This window comes from Chionomys nivalis, chromosome X, assembly GCF_950005125.1.
Source record: "Chionomys nivalis chromosome X, mChiNiv1.1, whole genome shotgun sequence".
NCBI classification, from domain to species: domain Eukaryota; kingdom Metazoa; phylum Chordata; class Mammalia; order Rodentia; family Cricetidae; genus Chionomys; species Chionomys nivalis.
The window spans coordinates 132,456,250-132,480,689 of record NC_080112.1 but is presented as its reverse complement, the minus strand read 5'-3'; the positions used below and the strand labels follow the sequence as shown (position 1 = coordinate 132,480,689).

Genomic DNA, 24,440 nt, shown 5'->3' with positions numbered 1-24,440 from the left:
GAAGTGGTAGAAGTTACTAGTCTGAATCTTTAAAGGAACAACTATAACTCCTCACAATCTTTGTGCTTCTTGTGGGGATTCTCAATAACAAGAATAGATAGGGCCATTGTGGTAAAGGCAGAACTAAAGCTTTTTACCATCACCATGGAAACCTCATGCTGCAAACCTTAGACGTGGCTTTGGAAGAAGAGGTCAAGAACAGAAGGAGGGGAAGTTCCATCCAGTAGAAGAGGGAAAAAAATTTTTATGGGGAAAAAATGTATCATTGCCATGAGAAAAGCCAGTTCAATTATAAAAAGAATCGGCCTCCCTATATGATTTTCCTTACAGGAATTTCAGTGACAGATGTTTCATGGTTACAATAATAGACCTACAAAAGCCAAAGCATCATCCAGGCCCCAGGTTGACTACCTCTAGGATTTGTAGATCTGCATCACAGCTGACTTAGACTTAGTGATTATGTATTTGTGTGCGCATGCCTACGGGCCCACTCTTGCACATTTCTATCATCTCTCAAACATGGCAGCTGTGGAAGTCTGCTGAGAAGATGGCTTCAAGACCAGGATTAGTTCTAAGAAATTATACAATCAGGTTATATTGTCTTCTCCAAAGAAAGTCCATACTTGGTTTGATGGTTGTTCCTAGAGTCCTGGGGATCCTATAAATTATACATCCTCACTTTCTTTGCAACTCTCAAAGTTGCAAAATGCAACTCCTGAATTTCCAAACTTGCCCTTGTTCATTTTTATTGACTGCTGCTTCTTTTGGGGGGAATGGGAGTTTTGAGATAGTGTTTCTCTGCGAAACAGAGCCCTGGCTGTCCTGGAACTCGCTCTGTAGACCAGGCTGGCCTCAAACTCCCAGAGATCCGCCTGCCTCTGCTTCCAAAGTGGCTTAGTGCTGCGATTAAAGGGTGTGACACCATGCCTGCAGACTGTTGCTTCTTGGTGGATATTAACATTACTCTTATCTAATTTTCTCAACTGCCTCTTCATTTCCTCTTGCACTCTTGCTTCTTTCCATCCAATTTCTTTCTACTTTCCTTCTTTTTCTTGGTGGTGGTTGTTTGAGAAATGGCCTCACTGTAAACATGGATGAGCTTGAATTGACTTTGTAGACCACTATGGTCTTGAACTCATGGATAAACACCTGCTTCTGCCTCTCAAGAATTAGTATTAAAGTAGTATACCACTACTCCTGTCTTCTTCATTTTTAGATTTATTTACATGATTTTATGTATATGGGTATTGTACCTGTGTGTACATATGTGCACCAAATGCATGCCTAGTGTCCATGGAAGTCCAAAGAGGATACTAGATCCTCTAGAATTGGAGCCGCATGAGCAACTATGTGGGTGCTGGGTCCTGAATAGAGCAGCCAGTGCTCTTTGTTGCTATGCCTTCTCTCTATCCCTTTCATCTAATTTCTTTTCCACATTGTCATTTCATTTTAACTTACTATCTCTCAGCACACTGGCAACACACACTGCTTTCTACCACCCTGTGGATTCCACTTTTTAAAAGAAGGCTTTGCTTTAGCTTTGTTTTTCAACTCATGAATATCTTGTTTCATCTCAAGTCATCTTACCCACTTTCTCATATCCTCAGTCCTGGTTTTATAGGCAGAGCATCCCAGATAGACTTTGTCTTAAGGCACAAAATTAGCAGAAGGAGAGACTGGAATGATAAGGACATAGCAGAGCAGCAAATCATAGTAGCTACAGATACTGACATTCTTACATGCCTTGGATAAGAGAAGTATAGAAGTTCTCAGACAAGATGGAAAAATACCAATAAGCAGTATCTGTGATTAATCTACAGAAGCTGGGTGAACCTTGTGAGCAGAAGAGTCACGAAAGAAGAAATAATGGTCAATAATAGTATGAAAGGATGCTTGGCCTTAGAAGGAATCAGGAAAGTTTTTGCCTAGCTCCAAAAAGATGAAGACTGAGACATGATGGTGATAGTGTAAGGGAACACTCTCAGACAATGCTAGAAATGAAGTAAGCCAACAGGTTTCCTGCAGCTGTCTAGCATCATACATTTACAGCTAGCCAGGTGGTGGTGCACACCTTAATCCCAGCACTCAGAAGGCAGAGGCAGGCAGATCTCTGAGTCTGGGGCCAGCCTGGTCTACAGAGCAAGTTCCAGATCAGCCAGTGCAACACAGAGAAACCACCGTCTCAAAATAAAAAAAAAAAAAAAAGTAAACATCTATAGTCATTGATCTCAAAACTCCTACATTTAGGATTTGGCACAAGAAAATAATCAGATGAGGAAACAAAAGTGTGGATTTGGAATCACTGATAACTTTTGCCTTGTTTGTAACTTAAGAGCAAGGTAAGATTGTGGAAGAAGAAAGGGAGGTTTGTGTCTATTGAAGGGAAATTCTCTACCAATACGTCATCAACTATGGTGCATCCATATCATGTATGCATTAAAAAGATTGATACAGTTCTTCACTATGAAATAGAAAAATGGCTAATTAGAAAAGGACAGGACACAGAACGGCAAATGTAGTCTGATCCCGTTTATCTAAAATGATGTCTAAAGACAAGTACAATGAAAGAACTCAGACAAGTTCCCTTCAGTGGACTCCTCTGGGAGGTTTAGTCTCTACTTAAGGTATTTCTGGTTTGTAACTTTTTTACTATTTTCTAGAATACAGAACATAATGAAATTATACATAATTCAGAAAAACTTTTGTACTTTTCTGTAAGAATAAACTAACATAGAAAAAATTAAGTAGATGGTGGTTTGAATGAATTGTCCCCCATATTCCCAGGCATTTGGATACGTAATCCTCAATTGGTAGCCCTGTTTGGGCAGACATAGAAGTATGCCTTGCTGGAAGAAGTATATCATTAAGGGCAGATTTTGAGAGCTTAAGCGCTTGTGCCATTTCAGTTTGCTCTGTTTCCTGCTTGTGGTTTAAGTAGTGAGCTTCCAGCTGTCAGTTTGCTGCTCTGGTTGCCGTGACTGCCCACTGCCAAACTTTTCCACCACCACGGTAATGGGCTCTTCTTATTACTCTGGAATTATAAGTCCTCTGTAAATTGCCTTGGTCACCATGCTGTACCACAGCAATATAAACCAAAGACACAATCATACCACCCGATTTTTAGATCACAGAAACATTCTATTCTTCATAAGATAAATTTAAACTGCTTCTCAAAAGTTCATTTCTGTAAGCCATTTGTGTAAGCTTGGTATACTAGCTCACACCTGTAACCCCAGCACTTGAGAGGCTGATGTAGGAGGATTCCTCCACAAGTTCAAGACCAGCCTGGGACTACATAGTGATTTTGATGCTAGTGTAGACTAAACAGTAAGATCCTGTATGAAAACAAAACAAAACAAAAATTCAGTTGTGTAAACCAATTCTGACAGTGGAATTAGGCAATGAATGCAAGATCTGTCTGCTCAGCTATTTTTCTATGTGTGTTTTGCCTGCATGTAGGTTTGTGAACCACACACATGCAGTGTCCATGGAGGCCAGAAGAGGATACTGGATCTCCTGGATCTAGAGTTGCAGCTGGTTATGAGCATCCATGAAGGTGCTGGAAACTGAATCTAGGTCCTCTGGAACAGTGGCCGTGTTCTTAACCATTGGGTCCACTCTCTAATAACCCTTAGCTATTTTTTGGTACAACTATTAGATTTATCTAGACATACCACAGGGTTTTCTCCAAGACATTTATCAAACCAAAATATTTTCATCAAGAAATACAAGTCTTCAATGAAGATGTTAAAAGATTGCTGCCTATATTCAGAATCTCTCTAGAACAACTCTGAGATGGGAACTTGAGAGTGTATTTTATTTACCTGTGGGCAAAGTGAGACGGAGCAGAAGAAAATAAAAATAGAAGGCTTGTTAACAAATGGATACTATGACAGACTAAATTAGAGTCTGCTCACTCTGGAAGGCTTCTGAAAAACTTACTAGAAAGAATTACAGAACTTTCCACTAACATCAAGAAGTCATGGAGCTTTCCCCGCATCACTCAAGAACATAGTATCAGGGCGGCTCCTGAAACTTCCCAGCCATGAAAATATGAGCCTTGGATGTATATTAAGGTGCCTGGGCTAGACAGGGTGACATTTGCCATATGTTTTCAACTACCCAAAGTGTTACAATCCGATGGGGGCACATATTGGCATTACTTTAAAGATAAAGAAACTGAGGCACAAAGATTAGCTCACTCTCAGGCACACATACATTTCCATTCTCAGTTCTTGCAAGGGAAAGATACTGAAACAGCTCTCCAGATTATTTTAATCATCTTGCAGCCATAGTAGAGTCTTCTAGTTCCTAATCCTATAACCAAGTGAAATTTTCATAACATCATCACCCATGGCTACTCTTACCCTAGAGATGGGTCACTATGAAATTATCTCAGAATTTGGATTGAAGTATGGAGGGGGGAATTTTTATCTGATGAACTCACTGCAAGGAATCAGTTTCATAGAGAGTTTCAGATTCGAGCATATTAAAACATAATCTATAGCTTTATTATTAGTAGAATACATTATTAGAATGAGTGAAACATTCTGAGCACTGCCGGGACACTGAGATCATGCTAATGGGAAGGCCAATGAGACTCTCTGTTTTAGTAGAAAGGGAATAATCCACACATCGCTGGCAGCCAAGTCTGCCTTGGTTTAAACTGCACACAGACTGAGAAAACATTTCAGGAAGTCGTATTGATGGTTCACTTACATACACCAGTGGAAAGACCCTTTGCAGCTCACCAAAGGACATCTGAGACAGTGCTATCTATGCTGTCACCAGAAGCGATGGCATGTCTCTTATGTTTTGCTCCTTCGCTTTCCTAGGACTTAGCCTACCTCACAGGAAGTAGGGGAAAGGGCAATCCTCTCTGACACCCTTCAGGCCCAGTACAGTTGTAGCCTCAAAAAAAAAAATCCCAGAAACCCAAGAGCAGCCCACCCACAAGAACCCTAGTCCTAGACCCTCCACCCAACCATTAGTCAGATTTGGAGTCTTCTGCATTGAACCCTAAGAACACATGGATATACTGCCATAGAAAATTCTGACTAGGTGCCTATCACTAAGCTCTTACCCTGAAGAACCACACAATGTCTCAGGAGAATGCCAGTCATCTTATTTACAAATTATCATATAGAGAGGATAAGACGGCAGCCAAGCACACTGAGAGCTGCCTGGAGTTGAAGCATTTTTATTCTCTTAGTAAAGAAGCACTTCATCATTCTTCCTCCTCGGCAGTGTGGGCAAGTCTCCAGACCCATATGCTATGTATCTGTCTGGGAATTTTCCTGCCCAAGAATATCACAGCAACATAAAGATTTGCATGGCCAGGAAAACTTCCAGGTCTGTCTGCTCTTTTCCCTGACACACGGAGGCCTTTGCAGCAGAGACATATACTGGCTCCAGCAGGAAAGGGAAGGGCTTAGGTGGGAGGGCAGCACTTCACCTGGCACACTGGGCTGGAAGACTTTATTCAGATCCAAGGAGGAGGCTCTGGAATGGGTTTTCTGTGGCCGTGGTGGCGGGGTGGGAGGGTCCTCACCCCTTTTCATGGTCTCTTCTATGGAGGTGCTAGAGTAAGATCTGTAGCAAAATAAGGGAAGGTCAGAGGGGAAAGAGGAGAGCTTTATTCCCTGAAATTGGGTTGAAATAGAAAACACCCCAAAGTCAAAATGAATGTAGAGGACAGACAAGCTGCTGTCCTTTAAATGTCACTGCATACAATAACTGTCCAAACTCAGCCATGACTGGGATCTTTTGCCCTTATTAAGCCATATTCCTTAATTTATACTCTTTCCAAAAGTATAAATTCCAATCTGTTTCTGTTATACTTGCTAATAAGAATAGTGTGGAAGCCTTTCAGCTTGCACACTTCTGTGTTATAGGAGAAGTGCTTCATGGTATTAACTGATTTCAAAACTGGTTTACTTGCAGTGTAATGGCAAGCACATATGGAGTGGGGACATCCATGCTGTGACTAAGAACTCAAATGCAAGGGTTATGCCACAAATGACGCTTAGGAAAGAGAAACACATCAATCAGCTTCAGGGGGTTAGCTAGTCTTGCCCTGAGAAATAAGTGTTTTATAGAATTTTCAAGCAAAGGCTTAATTTTAACCTCTTCTATTCAAGTTCTCAGCTGATTTCATGTCAAAGCAGAAAATGACCTCTGAATCACAGATACAGCTGAGAAAGAAATTATCTTCAGGAAACTGGTTTCTGTATTTAGCTATTATAGTAGTTATTCCTGAATTAGAGTTGATCAATGGCTATTAAACCCCTTTAGTTTGGGTAACATTGTTTTTTGACAAAGCAAAGTTTTGTTTTTAACTTTTATTAAGTGTGTTCTTTGACCACTCATATATGTATAAAGTGCATCAGATTATTACAACCCACTCTCTAATTCCCCCTTCCTATTATCCCTGCTTTCGCTCAAGTCTCCTGCCCACATTTATGAGGTTTTGGGGGGGTTGTTTTTTGTTTTGTTTTTTTGTTTATAAGACCCACTGTGGTTTATGTGTGTGACTGTGGACTTGGAACCATCCATTGGTATGTAGTGAACTCTTCAGTGAGCACACAACTATAGACAATGACGGCTCATCCTCCAGAATGTATCAGTAGCCAATAGTTCAGCAGGGGAAGGGTCCCATAAGATCCAATTCATAATTAACTGTTGCTAGGCAAGGGTTTTATTTTACAAATCAAAAAATTTCCCAAGATCTCTCTCTGGTGACTAAAGTTTTTGTTTGTCTTGTAAGGACACAATGTTTAAGGCAATGGTAATAGTGGTACGTAGCATGCTCTTGGGTTGGTCCTAGTTCTGTGTGTGGCTAGACAGATGAGAGAAACACAGGCAATAACAAAGGGAAATTTTCCTTAGCATTGTCAAACAGAACCAAAGGGAATTAACATAAAAAGACAACCAAGTTTTTAAAGAACTATTGTTCCGTAAAGAAAGCTGGAGTCTCTAGCTAGAAATTTCAAAAAAAACTCTTTATGCCACATACAGCTTCAGTGACATTCAACGAAGGAAGACTAACTTATGTGTAATAGTCTGCGTGTACATGCACATGTGGATACCCATGCTTGTACACATATACATACTTTGCCATAACCTCCTTTCCATATATGAACTTTGTGTTTATATTTTTACATAGAAAGGTACTGAATACCAGATAAGTGAGACTATGTGGCAGGACTGTGGTCAAGTAAATCATACTGTGCAAGGAATTGGCAAAATGAGAGATAAAATAACATCAGAATGTTAATTTTTCCTCTTTTACTTTTTTCTATAAGTCCTTACCATTTGGAAAAAATGAGAATATGGTTTGGCACTCTTCATCTCAGTAAATAGCCAGTTAGAAATAAGAAAAATGTATCATCCAAATTGGACTAGGAGGCCAATTTCTAAGATAATAATATATAATATTTGTCTAGGCCATTACTAGTGGAGCATGTGCCTTTGAGATTTTATAATTTCACTCATTTTGAGGAAATAAGAACTCAACAAAAACTATATGAAGTTCAATTTATGACTAATAAGGTATATATCAGTTCATTTCTGCAATTTATGGAAAGCTTTTCTTATTATAAAAAGCTAAAGAAACTGCCAATCCTTTTTAAAAACCTGACAATCCTTAAAAAAAAAAAAAAAAAAACAGAGAGTAAATATGGTCACCATAGAGTGACCATACTTTTCTTCCTACTCAAATAAGTTATTGCTCAAAAATATATATGAATATAGGTATTTGTGGCTTATAATGAACAAGAAAAGAGAACCTCAACTCTTTGATTTACATTGAGACAGTATGTCCTTAAATTTCTTTTTTCAAAAGATTTGTTTACTTATTATCTTTAGTGTTCAGCCTGCATGTGTGCCCGCAGGCCAGAAGAGGGCACCAGAAATCATTACAGTTGGTGGTGAGCTACCATGTGGTTTTCAGGAATTGAACTCAGAATAGGCAGTGCTCTTAACAACTAGGCCATCTCTCCAGTTCAAGTACTTAAATTTCAAGAGCACAAAATGTGATGCGGTTTAAATCCACTTTGGGGGAGGGGGATAGAGGACCTGAAGCTGAAGGAGGAAAAAAGTCACAAAGGGTTAAAGTAAAACTCAAAAAAAAAAACAAAAAAAAAAAACACATGGTAGTCTATCTTACACAGCAGCTCTACTGCCTTAAAGTGGCAGCAACATAACATTTCCTGTCTTTGGTGGACTAACTCTGTGTCTGTATGTCCCCTCTGCTCCTCTTTTCCAGGTTTGGCAACAGCCATGACTCTGCTCTCTTGATTCTCCCTCTTTTGTTCATGACTATTTTAAAAACAGAAAGCTGAGAAGAGACACTAAGAATGGCTCAAACAGATCCTAAGTAATGCTTACCTGAAGCACGGTGTCTCCTTGAAGTCATAAACATTTTCCCTTCTCTAGATTTTATGTCCCAGACTTCTTACTGTTTGGGTGTTCATATTCACAGAAACTTTAGTTGTTACCTTTTAGCCCTATTTCCCTCTTAACAGAGCTATACCCCTATTACTTATCATCCTTCCCCAACTCAGTCATTTTACACAAACTACTTCCTGTCAGGGGTCCAGATAACAATAGCCACCATCTTGTAGCACTGATGCCCACAAAGGCTAAGAGGCTTTCCAGCATCACTAGATTAATCAAGGCAGGCCATTCACAAAGGAGTGAAATGACCCATGTCTTTAGATTTAAGTCTAAAGGCAGAACAGACAGTGATTTGGGTGTGGGGTCCAGGATTGTATTCTAGGCAGGGGCAGGGCACAAAAGACATCTTAATTAAATTTAATTTAATTGAGAAATTAAATAAACAAAATTCAGGAAGTCATTGTTTTTTACTGCTGAGTAGTACTCTAATATGTATATATTCCATACTTTCTGATGAAAGGAGACAGAGACAAAGACCCACACTGGAGCACCGGACTGAAATCTCAAGGTCCAAATCATGAGCAGGAGACAGAGCACGAGCAAGGAACTCAGGACCGCGAGGGGTGCACCCACACACTGAGACAATGGGGATGCTCTATCAGGATCTCACCAAGGCCAGCTGGCCTGGGTCTGAAAAAGCATGGAATAAAACCGGACTTGCTGAACATAATGGACAATGAGGACTACTGAGAACTCAAGAACAATGGCAATGGGTTTTTGATCCTACTGCACGTACTGGCTTTGTGGGAGCCTAGGCAGTTTGGATGCTCACCTTACTAGACCTGGATGGAGGTGGGAGGTCCTTGGACTTCCCACAGGGCAGGGAACCCAGATTACTCTTAGGGATGATGAGGGAGGGGGACTTGATGGGGGAGGGGGAGGGAAATGGGAGGCGGTGGCGGGGAGGAGGCAGAAATCTTTAATAAATAAATAAACAATAAAAAAAAGAAATTAAATAAACACTACCTGGATCTTGGTCTTGCTTTGAGACTGTTGCAGTCCTTAGAAGTTGCTGAAACAAAAGATTATTTGTTGGTTGCTTGGGTTTTCATTTCTCTGTTAATCAGGGTGGAAGTAGAAGTTGGGCTATTACAGAACACAGCAACAAGTAAAACCAAGGTTGATGTATCCATGTGGAAAACTCAAGGGCTTCCACACTTTGCTAATTCTCTGATTTTACTTTTAAAGCTAAAGGCGCAATGAAAAGGAGAGAAATCCAGCATGTTTTCTTTCATTCTCAAGTCTGAATGGATTAATGGAGACATTCCAAGATAAAAAGACAAGCCACTTAAGAGGTTATCTTTTTATATAATGATAGATTCCCACCTGAGAGCTTCTTGGTATCTCCTGATAGTCTAATAATAGACTTTAAACCAGTATTCCAGGTTAGGAAGAAACAGATCTAGCTGTGTATTTTCTTGAAATATATAATATTACCAGAGTTAGATGTAATGGCTAATACCTGGAATTGGATTCTAGGCCAGCCAAAGCTAATTAATGAGACCCTGTCTCAAAAAAAAAAAGTGTGTGTGTGCATACAGAGCACCAAGGTCACAAGAAAGCTGAGCTCTTACAAAGTAATTAAAAGAAGGTGTGAAGCTTTTCCTCTAAGAAAATATCCCTGTCCAGGTGTGGTTGCTCATGCTTATAATCCTAGCACTCAGGAAGTTCAGAGAGATCACCATGGTTTTGAAAACAAACTGGACTGCACAGTAAGTTCCAGAATAGCCTGGCTAAGCTACAGAGTAAGACCATATCTCAAAAACCTCCCTCCATAAAAAAGAAAGAGAAAATAGTCTTGTTTCCTTGTCTCTGTGACAGAACCAGACAAGAACTATGAAATGGAATCATTCAAACATGTTTCAACCATTCTTTTCCTCATCAAACCCAAATCAGAAGCTAATATGCTCACTACTAACACCCACAGAGCCCACTTTCCCATCAGAAGTTGTGAGGAGTAATTAGAAACTTACAAAAACATCAGGCCTCTTTTTGTGGCCCACTCATTTGTGTAAAGTGCCTTTAGAAGCTCAGAGCTCTGCTATGGTTTTGCAAACATTGCAAGTTTTTACCGTAAAAATTCACAGGAAGAGTGCTGCTTATGGGGAGAATATAATTTGTTTCTTTGTTTCACATATTTATCCAAAAGAAAGTGTTTCGCTGCACTATTCCATCCTCATTTACACTGCTCCAAAGATGAAAACCTCCTCTGGTAGAAAGCAGCCTAGATTGATGATGATCATTAAAACCCTTGGGTTAGACAAGCAAAGCAGAAAGGGGAGCTGAAAATTCTCATAAATGCCAGCAAGGCACAACAAAGCAAACTCCCAAGAGAAAGAGCCTCTCCTTACATGTGATCAGCTGCATAAAAGGAGCCATTTCTCCTGACCTAAGCATTTGGCTTGCTGCAGTGAGAAAAGGCGTGTTTCAGCTTCCAACTGCAATGCTGCAAGAGCCCCTTCCCATCAACAAGAGTATGGAAATGCCAAAAAGACTGAGACTCTTCCTCTTCATATCACGACCCCACACCTGGGCAAAGAAGAACCAACACCTCCTTACCTCCTACCAACTCCAGGCAGCAAAGAACAGGGCCTCCCCCTTCTTTCTCAGTCAAAAAGATTGCCCTAGAGCTAGGAAGCCAACGTGTAGCCAGACTCACTGCAGTGCTGGAGGCAGGCCTCTGAGCAGGCCCACCACTGTTCCTCTGTGTTCTTCTCCTTCAGGCCTCACTGCTTTCCAGAAATATTCAGTTAGCAAAAGTCCTAGCCATGTTAAAACACTGTTTCCCACACACCAGACCACAGTAACCGTTAATTCCCTTGTCATTTGTCTTTATCTTTATGCTGGTGCAGGGATGGGTGTGGAAGTTAGGGTGAGCTCTGCTAATGAAAGATAGACAGACAGACATAGTAGGGGTGTGGATGAGCAATGGAGAAAGGACCAGGAAGTAGGTTGGGGGTCCAGAGACCCCAGGTGCTCCTCCTAGTCATGTCACTAAACAGATGAACTTGCCTTTCCTCACCTATTAAGCAAGTCCCTCTCTCACAGGGACAAAGAAAGAAGGCCGGAGTGCTAGGGAAAGTGAATGTCCTGCAGAATTGCAAAGTGTTCCTTTCATAGAGACATAAATTAAAGCTCCTAATATTCTGAACTCTGAATTTAGTTCCTTGCAGGAGATGAGGAAAGGGGAATCTGCTGCACTGCACAAGGCCCATGAGGTGGTCACTAGCAGTGGAGCAGCACCAGAACTGCCCACAGCAGGCTGGAGACCACACTGAGGAGGAACACCTTGCCGTGACACAGAAGCAAGATGAAAACTACTATTGTGCACTGTGTGTGGCTGAATTGGGCTAGAATGGAACATGGGCATGAAATCTCTTCAACTCCCCTAACACATATCCGCTCACCAACTAAAAGAGTGAGAGTATGTAGGAAATGGATGCTTCGCAAGGAGTCTCCATTCCCTAATGACTTGGTACCCCTGTCTATCACTCACCATATCACCTTCACTGTTATCATTATCATCACCACCATGCATACTAAGCAAAGCACAGACATGCTTTTCCCTCTCTCTACAAAGATATAGCCAAAGCGCAGCTTAGTAGCCGACTCAGGTTGCAGACTACAAAAGCCTCAACAGTACTAGTGTAGTTAAGTCATCCATCTACCACCCTGACAGCCCACTTCAGCTCCCCACTGATACTCATAGCTCAGATGAGTACCTGCGCAAACAGCAAGGGCACATTGTGCTGCAAGCTCAAGCAAAAGCCAATGAATGAATCACAGCTTCTCATTTAGCTGGAGAGAGGGGAAAATGTCAACTTCCTGGAACACGCCAGGCATGTCATCTTCCATCATCTTTCCGGGAAATGAAAAAGGGAAGAGAACACAGACTTAATTAATGACTGACCTTCTAAAAGGCTGCAGCGGAACTAGAGGAACTGTCTCCAGTACACTGACTACCATTCGGAAATATAATTACCCCGTTGTGACTCTCCTATCTCCCAGGGGAACACTGTGTTGTTTTCCCCGGAAATAGGCTGTTAAATATGTTTGAGATGAGTGATTGAGTCACATCCAGAAGGGGGCAGCAGTGGAAAGAATAAATCAAAACACACACAGCATGTTCCCAGGCAGAGTGAAGCAAATTTAGATAGACTTCATGTGCTGTAGCACACCTGTTAGGTTTTATCTGGTGGTGCCAAGTCCTAGTAAAGAATGTTAAAAATGAGAATTGAGGCTCATGTCTCAAAAAACATTTGATCTCATACTGAAATCTCTGGAACAAATAGAAAGATTTAGGATTCTCAAAGCCTATAGGAGAAGCATTAATTTAACACTCCAAATTGAAATAGCTTTTACTAGCACTGTGTCATGAAATTTACAAAAACTGCAGAACATCCACCTTACCAACTGAAATCAGACCAGCTAAGAATTGGCCACAGGTGTTTGGCCTATACAAATAGAGTATTTCCTCTGTGATGAATGGATCCAAATGTTTCAAAAGGCAAAATGGGGCTTGAGAATTTTCACGGATTTTGGAGTCGTGATTGATTTACCATCATGATTTCCTATTTTGCAGCATTTCTTTTTTGGAAGTAGTGGCTTCCAAATAGGCCGCATACCAGAATCACTTGGGGCGGGGGAGGGAGACTGGCGATTTTTCCTGCCCAGTTCTCCCTATCTCTTCTTTCTTCCTCTTTCTCCACCCTAATCTTGCTTTTAAACTTCAAATGACCCTAGTGTTTGGGAAACATTTATAGCAGCATAAGCTTCAGCAGTCTACTGACTTCTCTGTTGCAACTTTAAACAAATGCTCAGGATGACAGGTAGCCAATTATAAGAAACATTATTTACATTCTAAAATGCAAGAGCAATAACAATAAAGAAAGCAGAAACTTCATTTAAATCCTCATAACCAAAGATCTAAATAAAAATGCTTTCTGGAGCCACTTGATTTTTAACATGGTTTATCTTGCTTCTGTGATGGCTCCATTCAGAGAGCTACAGGGGGCAGAAGAGGTGACTCAGCAATTAAGAGGTCTTACTGGACTTGCAGAGGCCCTGGGATTAGTTTCCAGCACCCATACGGAAGCTTACAACCACCTGTAATTCCAGTTCCAGGGGATTCAACACCTCTTATTGACCTCCATGGGCACTGTACAGACATACATACATACACCCAGGAGCACACACACGCACGTGCACATGCACACACACACACCTACATGTAAAATTAAGTAAATAAATAGGTTTTTAAAGAGAGAACTGAAAAGACAGGCCCAAACATTCTACATTGTTTCTCATACACATTTCTACTGCCTAGCACGACTTCCACATTCCCCCTGGAATCTACTCCATGTTTAAGCACTACCTTCCTGGTAGGGAAGGATTATAAAGATATTTAAGATTGACAGTTTCACAATGGAAAATACCAACTCTGGGCCTCAGGTTAATCCACCTCACAAGTTCTTTAATTTACAAAGAAAACACAGGAGTTTATGTGAATCACTGAAATTCTAAGGTGTCCTGATTGTATACTCCTAAATTCAAACTGACTGAAATCGAAAGTCACCCTCTTCTGAAGAGAGGGAAATGCCTGTAACAAAACACAAGCCAAAGATCTAGAGACAGATACACCATCACAGACACAACAATCTTCAAGTCATCAAACAGCTGAGGCCTCTTAATTTAGAAATTATTAGAGAGAGAATACATTAAAATGGTTTTCTCCTACCTGTATCCTCAGACACGTCCTTTGGTAAGGGTTCATTAACAGTACTTTTCAACGCTAGTAGTATTTTGTTTCATGTTTAAGGAAGAAGAAAGAGAAAGGAGAAGAAAAAGAAAACAAAAGCCTTGTGAAATTTTATTTCTGAGATACATGACATTAAAACAAATAATCTCTATCCATGAGTTACAAAATCTTACAACCCTCTAGAAATTGCTGTAGCATTTCTAGAACACAAGAAACCTCACAGAGTGTGGGAACAGTCTCTCCACCTACAGAAGGAAGGTCTATTTTCAAGTTTCTAGAGAGACAGCCACGAGTCGTTAGGAGGGGTATTATCAAAAAGCATCCCAAATTTCTCCCACTTTCCTTCATAACAGCCAAATCAGCAACAGGAAACTGGGATTTAAACTCAAGTTTCAATATTTCTGGAGCTTTGCACTCAAGGCAAAGACTCACAAGTTAGGAGAGTGATCAACTGCAGATAACATCTAGTTCCACTTGAGTCTCTTAAATGAATATTTAAATCGAAAGTATGAAACCATTGGTGCTTAATGGAAGCTTCTTTTCCATGTTTAACGTCTCTGTGAGGTTGAATTAATGGCAGGGCTCAACAATAAAACCTGAAATGGCTTCCCTTCAGACAGTCTTCTCCCACTTGTGAGTGGTAAATTGATGTAACAGATGGAATACTGGCTTAAGACAGAAAATCTTGGTTCCTGTCCCAGTTCTTTTTATTCTTGTACAAGTAGATGATTCCTACTGCCTGCCTGAGCTCAGTTGCTTATTTCTAAATGTTAAGTGATTTCAAAAGCACTAGATTTGTGAGGTCTGTGTATAACAAGGTATATGAGGAAGGACCTGGTAAATTCTAAAAGGATCACACAAAGTCCAGGGTTTAGAGGAGAGGGTCCTGCCTGTATTTCTGGATATGGCAGACCAACTAATCCCCATGCCTGAGGGTATCTCTAGCACTGGACACTATGCTGCATGCCTTCTCAGCTACCCAGTAAAACAAGGAAATTGAAACCAGGCTCCATATGACACCTCCATAAGCACTGGACCAATGAGAAATACATAAAGCTTTAGGATTGACACATTGTCTGAAAAAACTTCTTCATGGATTAGACCTGTATACAAATGTATACTAATGGTGGTTTATTTTTTCAAATCCTTTATGCCAATACTAGATATTAATCCTCCAATTCTTTCTGTTTCCTAACTATGGGAACAGAATCCAATATAAGGAGTCAAAGTACTCTAAGATTAACAATGACCAATGAGCTGGCGGTGGTGGCACAAGCCTTTAATCCCAGCACTCAGGAGGCAGAGGCAGGATGATCTCTGTGAGTTCGAGGCCAGCCTGGTCTACAAGAGCTAGTTCCAGGACAGGCACCAAAGCTACAGAGAAACCCTGTCTCAACCCCCCCCCCCCAAAAAAAATCAATGAATTAAGGTGATTCAGAAACTGAAAGTCATATTGCAACATTGTGAATGAACCACAGGCTTCTGACAACAATTTAAACTACACAATCTACCCAAATGAGTATGCATTCTGAGCGCTGTCCTCATATGATTGGAAGCTGTTCCAGGAGAAATAGATGATGAAACATAGGAAGGCATCCTTGTAAGAATAAAACTAGTTCTTTTCGTACCTTGTTTGTCATCACCAGTAGTTGTATCTTGGGTAGGAACAGGAAAGTCAGCCATGTCTTTAACAGATGTCTTCTTGGAAAAGAAAATTAATTATATGTGTTGAAATAAAAATTAAGCAATAAACAAACATATTTTAAAGGTTATAGTTCATGTCAAAATTAATGTCTTTAGTAAGTCCTGACATTTAATACTATTTTATTAATTTGGTTTTCTGATGAGGCATAAGTAAATTTACACTAAAATATTTATATACATAGAGGAAAGAAATAGATTTGAGAAACAGAGATTCAAATTAAAGCATATTAGTGAATCTTACATTAAATTTGAATCTTACATTAAATTTGAATCATGAGTGGGATTCAACTAGAGAATTTTTTTATTTTTGTGCAGTCATCCAGGTACCAACCTGGCATTTATAAACTTTTTCACAAACAGGAAGAGGATATGATAATGACCCTATAGTGGGAGTATTTGCCAGGAACTGCTTTGTATTAGATGTTCAGCCTCCTTGTGATAGAGAAAAAAAACACTAATGAGCAAATTAAAAATTTCCACAAATCTGGGCACGGTGGCATATACCTTTAATCACTTGGGAGGCAGAGGAAGGCATATCTCTGAGTTTGTAGACAGTCTGGTCTACAGAGTAAGTTCCAAAACAGTCAGGGCTACATAGAGAGACTGTGTCTCAAAAAAATACCCCTAGCTCATCAAAGAGAAAAGTCTTTAGTATACTAATAAGCTGAATATCCAAACTGATCACATATGAATTGTTTTAAAATAGTTGAAAGTTTAATAATAGATTTATTTTCAATAAGGTCCCCCAATACATACCCTAACTACAGTATTAGAAATGTATTATGCTTAAAAACTACCCGGAGAAAAGATCTTAAATCTCCACTGAAACCAAGTCACTGTGTGAGGTGATGGGGAAACTACTGGCTTTGACCGTGGTAACTGTTTAACCATGTGTGTATGTCTCTATACATGTATCAAAACATCATAAACATGCAATTAAATTGGTCTATCTCAGATCTGGAAAGTATGTGCTCCAAGACCTCTGCTGTGACTAGAGGATAATATATATTCATACTTGTGTTATCTTTATGTTTAAGGTCTGTAAAGGTATCTAAGAATGGAAAAATGGCTAGGTAGCTGGAGAAAAAAGCTACAGAATGACTTGTTGCCAAATGTACTTTAGTATTACATACATTTTGAACACATCTGAAACTTAGAGACTAATTTAAAAATGCAAAAGAAGGTGACTAATTTCATAGAGGTATTTGGTGTCCAATGGCTAACTCTAGTTTGTGTCTCAGAACTCAAACAACCACAGGGATAATCCATGCTTCTAGTTTTCAATTGTTCGAAAATAAAAGTTTACACTATTTTGTTGGTAACCTGATCAAAGGTCTAACATTCCACATCTAGATGATTCTTTAAGTGTTAATATTGCTTTTATGGCTGGGTGGTGGTGGCACATGTCTTTAATCCCACACTCGGGAGGCAGAGGCAGGCGGATCTCTGAATTCCAGGCCAGCCTGGTCTACAGAGTGAGTTCCAGGACAGGCTCCAAAGCTACAGAGAAACCCTGTCTTGAAAAAAAATAAAAATCACTTTTATAACTTAATATAGTATATAGTAACTCCCTTTAAAGTAAAAAAGCTTCTATGTACAACTGCAGAGAAATTACTATACATTCAGCTACCATATGCACTGAGTTATGTGATAAACTGGAAAATATTTTCTGTGTAGAAGACAGCAAAAATTATAACAATTCCAAGGCTATCCAAATAAGTTCACTGAAACCAAATGGTAGCTGAATTATACATTCATGGATATTGTTTAAATTCTAGGATGCAGAGGAAACTTGAGCTGAATTTCTTGAAATGGCCTTGTTTAACTTTGTGTACATTAAGTTTCAAATAATCTTTCCCTTCATTTTTAATTTAATGGAGTATTATTTAGCAGTAAAAACAAAAAAAAAACCACCTTGAAAATTGCAGGCAAATGGATAGAACTAGAAAAAAACATCATGAGTGAGGCAACCCAGACCTAGAAAGACAAACACTGTATATTAGACATACAGCAAAGGATAACAAGGCTACAATCTACAACCCCAGAAAAATTAGGTCAAAAGGAGGACATGCATGGAGGGCCCCAGGAAGGAGAAATAGTTAAGATCTCCTGGGAAAACTGGGAGGGGTAGAAGAAGGGTATAGGGGGTGGGAAGACGAGAGATCAAGATGGCCCAGTTAGGGGAGGGATAGAGAGGGAAAGCAACCAAAGAGATAGTTTGATAGAGAGAATCATTATGGGGCTAGGGAGAAACCTGCTACTAGGGAAATTCCCAGGAATCCACAAGGATGACTCCAGCTAAGATTCCTAAACAATAGTGGAGAGGGAGCTCCAACTGGTCTTCCCCTGTAATCGGATTAGTGACTACCTTAATTGTCATCATAGAACCTATATCCAGTAACTGATGGAAACAGATGCAGTGATCTACAGCCAAGCACTGTGATGAGCTCCTGAAGTTCAGATGAAGAGAGGGAAGAGAGATCATATGAGCAAGAGGGGTCAAGATCATGATGGGGAAAACCACAGAAACAGCTACTTAGTTGACTCCCCAAGGAAGGCCTTACCCCCTCTGAGGAGTAGATAGGGGTGAGAAGGGGGCAGGAGAGGGGGAGGGAGAGGGAACTTGGGTTGGTATGTAAAATGAAAAAGGTTAAATAAAAATAAAAAAGAGAATTTCATATATGTGTTGTGTTTATATCATTTCTACCACATGATTTCCTCCTGCAATTCCTATGTCCTCCCTATTCCCTTTCAAATTTGTGACCTCATCTTCTTTCATAATTATTTTATGATCATAAGGATATATGGATATATGACACAGCCTGCTAAATCCATCTAGTGGTGCTTGTATGTATGTACAGGTGTTTCGGGCTGAGTACTCGGTACTGGATAACCTATCAGGGATCTGGTCCTTCTCTCAGCAGTCATTCATTTCCTGTAGTTCTTCATCTAGAGGTAAGCCAATGACAACATCAGCTGACATTGCAATGCGGAAGGAGGAAATCTCACAAGGCCCTCTCACTTTCTCATTTATGTGGTATCATTTTTCTGTAGGCTAAAACACAGTCTACATCTACATTTTAACTGCTCCTTCTGAAAGGGCAGCTAACATATCCTTAAGCCTGCTTGACATGGCATGCATTTCTATCCTAATAGGTGATTCTTCACACTCCAATGAAACCCCCAGAAATAATTTCCTATTTACCATCTATTGTCTCCAGTAAATTATTGAAGAAGTTATTTTTTTTACAGTGCTAGGGATTGAACCTAGAGTCTCATAGCATTCTAGGCAAGTGGCTATACCACCAAACTCTATCCCCAACCTGCTCTGCTGTTTGTCTTTTGAGATAAAGTCTCACTAAGTTTCCCAGGCCAACCTTAAAATCACTTCATAGCCCAGAATGGTCTTGAGCTTATGATCCTCCAGTCTTAACATAGCAAACAGTTGGCAATACAAACATGACCAGACAAAAGTGCATTTCTTTTATTGTCTTCTCCTACCTGAACCACATTAGAGAAAAAAAATGGCCTAGGGACAAAAAACTGCAGATAATAAAATCACTGAAAAATCTCGCTGAAGATATAGCTCAGTGGTAAAGTACTTGCTCGAAACATCAAAAACAAATAAAAAAGCATATATAAATGGACACAAGATTTTACTAGCTATTTCACCAAAGAAAATACACAAATGGCTAACAAACACATGAAGAAACATTCAACAACACTGATCATTTTCAAATTGAAACCATAATAAGATATAACTGCATACCACTAGGATGGTCAAAATGAAAATGGCAGGAACAAGGGTGTTGTGGGATAATGCTCTTGTACACTGTAAAGATTTGTCACTCGTATTGGTTTAATAAAATTCTGATTGGCCAGTAGCCAGGCAGGAAGTACAGGTGGGGCAATCAGACTAGGAGAATTCTGGGAAGGGGAAAGGCAGAGACACAGAGAAAGTAAGATGAGAATGTTTTGCTGAGAAAAGGTACCAAGCCACATGACTAAACATAGATAAGAAGTATGGATTCATTTAAGATGTAAGAGCTAGCTAGAAATATGCTTGAACCATTGGCCAAACAGTGTTGTAATTAATATAGTTTCTTTGTGATTATTTGGGTCTGAGTGGACAGGAAATTAAAGCACAGTCTCTGTTTACATAATGAATAAGCCTGAGCTAATAGGCAAAAAAGTTTATAATTAATATAAGCCTCTGTGTGCTTCTTTGGGACTGAACAGCCTTGGGACGGGCGGGACAGAAACTTCCATCTACACAATGGTTAGTAGGAATATGAAGAAATTCAGACATTTATGGATGGGGAATTGAAATAATACAGTTGCTTTGGGAAGCAGTTTGGTGGTTCCTTAAAACACAGCTGTGGTACAACCCAACAATTCCACTAGTAAATATATTGAAAAGAGAACCAAACATATTGTCCACACAAAAACTCACACATGTAGGTTCATAATAGCCAAAATATACAAGAAGAGAGAACCAAACAAAATATGGGATATTCATACAATGAAAATTATTCCACACCAAAAATAAATGAGGTACCTTTAAAACACTATACTAAGTAAAATATACACTCACAAACCACACATACACTACTATCCTATTTATATTAAATATTCAGAATAGACTAATTCAGAAACAGAAAGGTTAGTGGGAGCCAGGGAGATAGATCAGTGGGTAAAATCACTTGCTGCCAAGTCTGAAGACCCCAGGCCCCACACTGTAAAGAGAAAGAACTGGCTTTGCAAGCTGTCCTCTGACCTCCATGTTGATGTCATGGCATGTGCACCCACCCACAATAAATAAATTAATTAATTAATTAATTAATTGATATGTGATCGATTATCAGAGGTGAGTGGTGGGGAGTGTGGCAAATGGGTCCTAATGAAAACAGAGTTTTAATTCAGAGTGATAAAAATGCCTTGTGCCTATACTTCAGGGATGCAGCTTTCATGAGTCATTTGACATACTGATATAGCTGCCTTTGAACCATCCACACTCTGTAAGTAACTCCTCACCTGTATTCCTATAAGAAACCCCACAGACTCACTGCTTCCCTAAAAGAGACTACAATGAGACTATGTTGGTAGTTGGACAACTCCATCAGTACACTAAAAACAACTGAACTGTGCAGTTTAAATTGGCATGGCATGGTATTTCTCAATAAATGTATTTTTTAAAAGAAAAATATAGTAATATAACAAACTAATATGGACTATTCCTGAAATTATAATCCATATTTTTAAATTTTTATTTAATTTATGGGCATTGGCAGTTTGCCTGTATGTATGTCTGTGTGAAGATGTTAGATACTGGAGTTATGGACAGCTGTGAGCTTCCATGTGGGTGCTGGCAATCCAACCCAGGTTCTCTGGAAGAGTAGTCAGTGCTCTTAACCACTGAGCCATCTCTCTAGCTCCATAATCCATAGTTATTGATAAGAGTAAAAACAAGATTACAGCTCTGCTATCCTTGGAAAAGTACATTATTCAGAAAATGTCTTGTGACCTGACACTTGAATCAGCTACAGGTTTGTTTAGAACACAAACACCTATATTGGAGTTGCTGTCCACAGGACTGGCACCAAACTCTATTCACATTCCATGTGTTCGTGAAAGATTAAGAGACTTCCAGACAGAACAATGAGCAATGGTTTAGAAGAACATCAAATATTTAATCACTATCCATTAAAATCTGATATAAACTTTTTATTGATTTTATTGCTGCATACTAATTCTACAAAGCACGGGTTTCATTGCTTCCACACATACGCATAGTGTGCTTTGATCTTATTAACCCTTTCAATACCCCTTATCCTCGCTCCTCCTCTACTACTTTCCCCCTCCACATTCCTAATAGTCTTCCTATTACCTGCATGGCCCCTTTTATCCCCTCCCTAAATACTACATTTTACAGAAAACATGCAATATTTGTCTTCTGAAGGCTGATTCCATTTAACATTATGATCTCTAGCTATATTCATTTTCCTGCAGATTGCACAATTTCATTCATTCATTCTCCTGTTGGGGGTTGAAGTATCTCACTATGCCACCTATGCTCTGGGACTCCCTAGACCTAGCTGGTGAGGAACTCACAAAGATCATTCTGCCTCTGCCTAAGTGCTGAGATTAAAGGCGTGTGCCACTACACTCAGATTTTGTTCATCTTTATACTGAATTACAAACACTTCATTGTATTTATGTCACCTTTGCTTTATCCATTCATGGGCATCTACACTAATTCCATAGCTCAGCTACTGTGGATACTGCTATGATAAACATGTTCTCAGAAATCTCTATAGGAAGCTGCCTTTGATTCTTTTGGGTATTTATCCAGAAGTGCTGTAAATGGATCACATGGCAGTTCTATTTTTCAGGTTTTGAGAAACCAATGTACTGATTTCCATAATAGCTGGAGTAATTTACATTCCCAACAACCTTATTTGGGGTTCCTTTTTCCCTACCTCCTCACCAACACGTGTTGTTTTCTTGATGACAGCCATTCTCACTATGATGAGATAGAATATCAATGCAATGTTTTTGGCTTGTTTTATGACAGGGTCTTTTGCAGCCCAGCCTGGCCTCAGATTCACTATGTAAGGGAGGCAGGCCTCAAACTCCTGGTCATTCTGCCTCTACCTCTCAGGTGCTAGTACTGCATGTATGTGCTACCACATTCAGATTATGCATGATGAGGAGCAAACCCAGGACCCTGTGCATGCCAGACAAGCATTCTACCAACTCAAGTGCATTCCAGAATTCAATATAGTTTTGATTTATATTCCCTTAATGGATACAGAGGTTAACCATGTTTTATGTATTGGCCAACTATACTATATATTCAATGTAGTCCCCATAAAAACCCCAATGATATTCTTCAAAAAGGCAGAAGGAAATCCTAAAATTCATATGGAAACATGTAAGATCCCCTAATTAGTCAAAAGCAATCCTAAGCAGAAAGATTTATACCAGAGGCATGACAAAACCTTGGTTCCATAGTATAAAACAGCATGGTACTGACACAAAAGTAGACATGTAGAGCAATGGACTAAATAGAGCATCCAGACATAAAGCCGGACAGTTAAAACTACCTAGTCTTTGGCAAAGGTATCAAAAACATATATTGAATAAAAGTTAGCATCTTCTATAAATGGTACTGGATAAACTGGGTGCCTACATGAAAAAGAATGAAACAAGATCCCCATCAAAATCAATTCAAAATGGATCAAAGACCTTAATATAAGATTTGAAACTGCTATAGAAAAACATATAACAACACAGAAAATAATTCCAAAAACTGAAAGATGGGGACTGGAATATAGCTCAGTGATAGAGTGCTTGCCTATCCATCATCACTAAAAAGAAGGGACAAGTAGAATTGTGTGAAATTAAAGAAACTTCTGTACAACAAAGGGAATTAGCAAAATGAAGAGACTAAATATATATCAGACAAGGACCTAATATCTTCTATTAATTTTTTTAAAAGTTAAACATCAAAAAATGATTTAATCAAAAAGTGAACTAATGAGCTAAACAGACCTCAAAAGAAGAAACACAAAGTCAGGTGTTGAGGAGATGGAGGCAGGAAGATCAACAGTTCAATGTTATCCTTAGTTACATCATAGCAAGTTTAAGGCCAATGCATGAAACATTAGACTTTGTGTCAAAAAAAAAAATAGTACAAGTGGCCAATAAACATTTGGGAGAGTGTTCAATCTCCTTAGCCATGAGAAAAATGCAAATTAAATTGCTTTGGCATTCTAGATCACCTCAATCAGAAAGACTATCTTCAAGAAAAACAAATGAAAAATTGCTGGCAAGAAAGAATATGAGGAAGAAGAAACTCTTATATACCGCTGATGGAAATGTAAACCTATGTAGCCACTATGGAAAGCAGTGTGGGGGTTTCCCTACCCCACGATACAGCTATACCACGCCTGGGCATATACCCAAACTACCCTATACCCTACTACAGAGATATTTGCCTATCCATGTTTAGTGATATTCACAATAGCAAGGGTATGAAATCAGCCTATATAGCCATCCCTACATGGATGAATAATGAAAATGCAGTACATAAACACAATGAAGTTCTAAGTCCTAAGAAAGTGAAACCATGGCAACTTCAGGAAAACAGATGTAACTGCAGATAATTATATTAAGTGAAAAGGCATTTATGTATAAAAATATGATGAATCCCATTATTGTGCATGGTGTAACCATTGGTAATATATTCATGAGCCTATGAATTACTCCTTACCCAAGTTTGTGTAAGCAATCCTAATCAAGCTTATTGGATCACCAAGAAATGACATGAAAGTAGAAAGGGGATCAGTTGGGAAGAGATCCGCAAGAGAGGGTAATGGAGGTGAATATGATCCAAATACATCATATAATATGTGAAATTTGCATAATAAAAGCTACTATGTATAATTACTATATGGTAATGTTTAATTAGGAAAAAATAAAAATTTTAAAGTGAAACATTGCCATCATAATACTCATA

The 24,440-nt window shown here is 39.3% G+C and overlaps 1 protein-coding gene across 11 annotated transcripts in view; it reads right to left on the bottom strand.

Moving 5' to 3' along the window:
* Positions 1 to 24,440, bottom strand: part of Reps2 (RALBP1 associated Eps domain containing 2) — a 294,750-nt gene that overhangs the window by 120,441 nt on the left and 149,869 nt on the right. For 4 of the 11 annotated variants that reach the window (XM_057759194.1, XM_057759197.1, XM_057759195.1 and 1 more), the window contains 4 exons: positions 15,844 to 15,916; positions 14,195 to 14,248; positions 9,424 to 9,469; positions 5,456 to 5,592 (listed from right to left, as the gene is read on the bottom strand). In XM_057759194.1, the coding sequence (XP_057615177.1) occupies positions 5,456 to 5,592; positions 9,424 to 9,469; positions 14,195 to 14,248; positions 15,844 to 15,916 (310 nt within the window). The remainder of the gene's footprint in view (positions 1 to 5,455; positions 5,593 to 9,423; positions 9,470 to 14,194; positions 14,249 to 15,843; positions 15,917 to 24,440) is intronic. The other 7 variants (XM_057759200.1, XM_057759201.1, XM_057759203.1 and 4 more) reach the window with 3 other exon arrangements.